The sequence below is a fragment of the Frankliniella occidentalis genome, unplaced genomic scaffold (genome assembly GCF_000697945.3).
Source record: "Frankliniella occidentalis isolate FOCC.00 unplaced genomic scaffold, Focc_3.1 Scaffold199, whole genome shotgun sequence".
Lineage (NCBI taxonomy): Eukaryota > Metazoa > Arthropoda > Insecta > Thysanoptera > Thripidae > Frankliniella > Frankliniella occidentalis.
The window spans coordinates 164169-167243 of NW_026267325.1; the positions used below are offsets into that span (position 1 = coordinate 164169).

The 3075-nt window shown below is 43.1% G+C and overlaps 1 protein-coding gene across 1 annotated transcript in view; it reads right to left on the minus strand.

Moving 5' to 3' along the window:
• Positions 1–6: 6 nt before the first annotated feature.
• LOC113215581 (uncharacterized) overlaps positions 7–3075 on the minus strand; it is a 9374-nt gene continuing 6305 nt past the window's right edge. The window contains exons 2-3 of the mRNA XM_052272312.1: positions 2219–2443; positions 7–860 (exon numbers count right to left, since the gene is read on the minus strand). Of these exons, the coding sequence (XP_052128272.1) occupies positions 585–860; positions 2219–2443 (501 nt within the window). The 3' untranslated portion in view covers positions 7–584. The remainder of the gene's footprint in view (positions 861–2218; positions 2444–3075) is intronic.

A 3075-nucleotide genomic window follows, 5' to 3' on the forward strand; every position in this document is an offset into this window, starting at 1 on the left:
ATGCAGCCTTCTAGCTCAAACCGTTTTCGAGGTATCTTGCGGACAGAAAAACAAACAGACAGGCGCAAAACTTTTTGATCATTACTGGAGTAATAGGCTTCTCTATCGCTCAGCCGAAAAGAAAACACCCGATACGATGCGACATCTCTAAGGATAGTGCAAGGCTACTTCATAGGACAATGTCCTAATCATCAAAAAGCAGATACGTCGTTGTTTTGCGACCGTTTTCTGATTCTTCTTTGTTCAGCGACTGGTTTGTGATCCGCCTTTAGTATACTTCTTTTAAAACCAATACCGTAGAAGAAATAATAAAATCCCCAATGGATTGGAGCGGTCATAATGCTAATGCAGCGAACAAAACTGTGGTTACGTCCCACTTTACACTAGGTAGATGTACGCCAGACCACGTCTCACGTAACAGGCTTCGTGATATCTCACGAAACACTGTAACGCTGGGACACGCCTGGCATACATCTACCTAGGCCTGCGCGTAACTTTTGCCTTCCTTACTGGAAAGTATGCCTCAGAAATGAAGAGTTGTTAAAACTGTGAGTTATCTTTTACGGTTTCACTTGTTAGAATTATCAGGCGCTCGTCTTTTCCTGAGCATATGCAGCCAGGCGGCTCTCAAGTTCCTCCACAGTCGGCAGCCAACCCCTGTCTGCCACGTCCTGTACGAGGCCTTCTAAACGTGTTTTTAATGCTGGCGTCACTTTGATGGTCATATTGCATTGTCCACCACTTGAAATGTCTGCCATCATCTGTCTCATTTCTTCAACAGTTTCGGCGTCTGAGTACAACCCGTAGTGGTAAACGGGCGTCATGCACAAACCGTAAGGAGCTGCTATCTTAAGTTGGTCCTGGAACAATTTCAAGACAAAGAAAAACCATTAAAAAACTTAAATGCCTTTAATATTCCCCACGGATAATGTAATTATTTATGTCGCCGATGTTTGGTTCTAATGCGTTCTAGGAATAAAGTAATTGTCTTAACATGTTACTGACTTCTCGTTTTAATGTTTCTGGTAACCGGAAAAAACGTCAATTTAAAAATAAATAAAGTAAGGGTTAACTTGTTCAACTTTAAGAATTGTCTGTAAAATGTAAGGTTTAACCCAGATGCAACAAGTGTTGCAATAACCAAATATTACCCTCCTACTTTACTTTAGATGCCAGATGTTGAATCAGAGAAAAATGTAGTTCAGTTTTCTTTTCAGAAACAAGTTCACAATTTGCTGAAAAGGTGTGCTACGGGAAAAGCACAAAAAGGATGGCAACCCACACTGGTCAATGGTGGTGAATGGGGTGTTCTAGGCTATCTAAAATGGAAGTGAAAAAGAACCAACTCACTGACGTATATGTTTCCGCCCGCCCAGTATGAGAAATTATCATGGTAGTTTGTTCCGATCCTAACCTCTCAAATATGGAGGGGAGCTCGAAACTGATCTGACAGTTTCTCATACCTGAAAGACCGCGGAGGCACGTGATTAGATCGACCAATCGGAGCCATTACGGAAACAGAAAAGTCAGTGAGTTTCTTCTTTTCATACTTCACGATTGTAGTTGTTCCTCAGATCTGCCCTAACTTACAGCATGCCATGCCAAACTAGTAAAGGACGAGTACAGTTGACGTTCACGGAACGTTTAGTTGGTGCACCCGTCAACTTGTTACTAAATAATATATGTAGCTTTTGTTGGAAGAGGGCGGCAGCCACGGTCTTCATAAGGAGGACAGTGATGTTGTGCATGTTGCCACAACACTGGGGTGTTAAGTACCAATGTATTTCTCATCAAGAGGGTTTTGACTCGGAATTTTCGTGTCTCTGCGCGGCATTACGCCGGTGCTGAAGAGGCTGCGCAACCTAAATTCTACCATTTTGGAGCACATTTTCCTATTTTTAGATATTGCACTACTTCTACACTGTTAAAATGCTGTGAGGAAGTACAGTTCGATTACAGTCCGTCCTGTATATTCTATGTACAGGCCAGACTGTAATGATATGGGCTGTACTTCAGTGTCGAAGTCAAGTGCTGTATTGACCAAAAAGTTTGCGAAGTTACAGTACATCCTGTACGGAGTGGACTGTAATCAAAATTTACAGTCGCGGGTCTAGTGACAAATTGACAGGACGTACTGTAGACATTTCCTGCAGGCTTTTTAAACAGTGTACGTTTCGGTTACATTGTATTACGCATAACAAAATGCAGTTATCCTTACCTGTAACAGTGTCCAAGGGAACAGTTTTTCAGGTTCCGAACAACCAGCCGCGCTCAGAGTTGCGAGAAGCTCTTGGTGGTACCCCTGCAAAAGGCTGTCCCAGTGCAGGTCGCGCATCGGCTTTTCAGTGCAAACTAGTAAGATGGTGACGATGTCAAGCGCCGGAAGTCCGTACACAGACATCTGGAAGTCAATGAGGCGGCAATCCGTGACAGCGTTGGTGACCTGGACGGTGTCATTGAAGTTGTTATTTGGTTGTGTCCAGTTCTAAGAAGCTTATCCTAATGACAATTCCAAACTGGATTTTATTAAAATATTTTGAAAACGTTTCAATGCTGTTGCGAACGTTGGACGCTCCATTCAATGAAATGTGAATCGTGACAGTGTTTACAATGGTATGTCACAATCGTAAAAAAGTAACGAGGTTTGGCGTGACTACCTAGCATAGTTTTAAATGCGCCCATTTCCTGCGGCGTGACCACTATGTGGTAACGATCCCATGTTAAATCGTAGGCATCGAAAATGAGCCGCAGGTGAAGTTTTACACAATAGACCTTCTGAGCCGCTTGGAGCGCATGAGCATGGCAACGCCCAGATTTCTCTTAAAATCGGACGCAATTCAAAACTCGAAGAACAGATGCAGCTAGATTTTGTTAAGCTGAATCCGAAAATGTAATTACTTTTGTCATTCAGCGATGTATTTCGGCGTCTATTCGATTATAAGTGACTAAGCCCGGCGCAACGGCTTGCGGGCCAGGCATAGTCACTTATAATCGAATATACGCCGAAATACATCGCTGAATGACAAAAGTAATTGGCTGAGCGTTAGCGAAGCCTTTGCTGTCATGAGGTGCAGG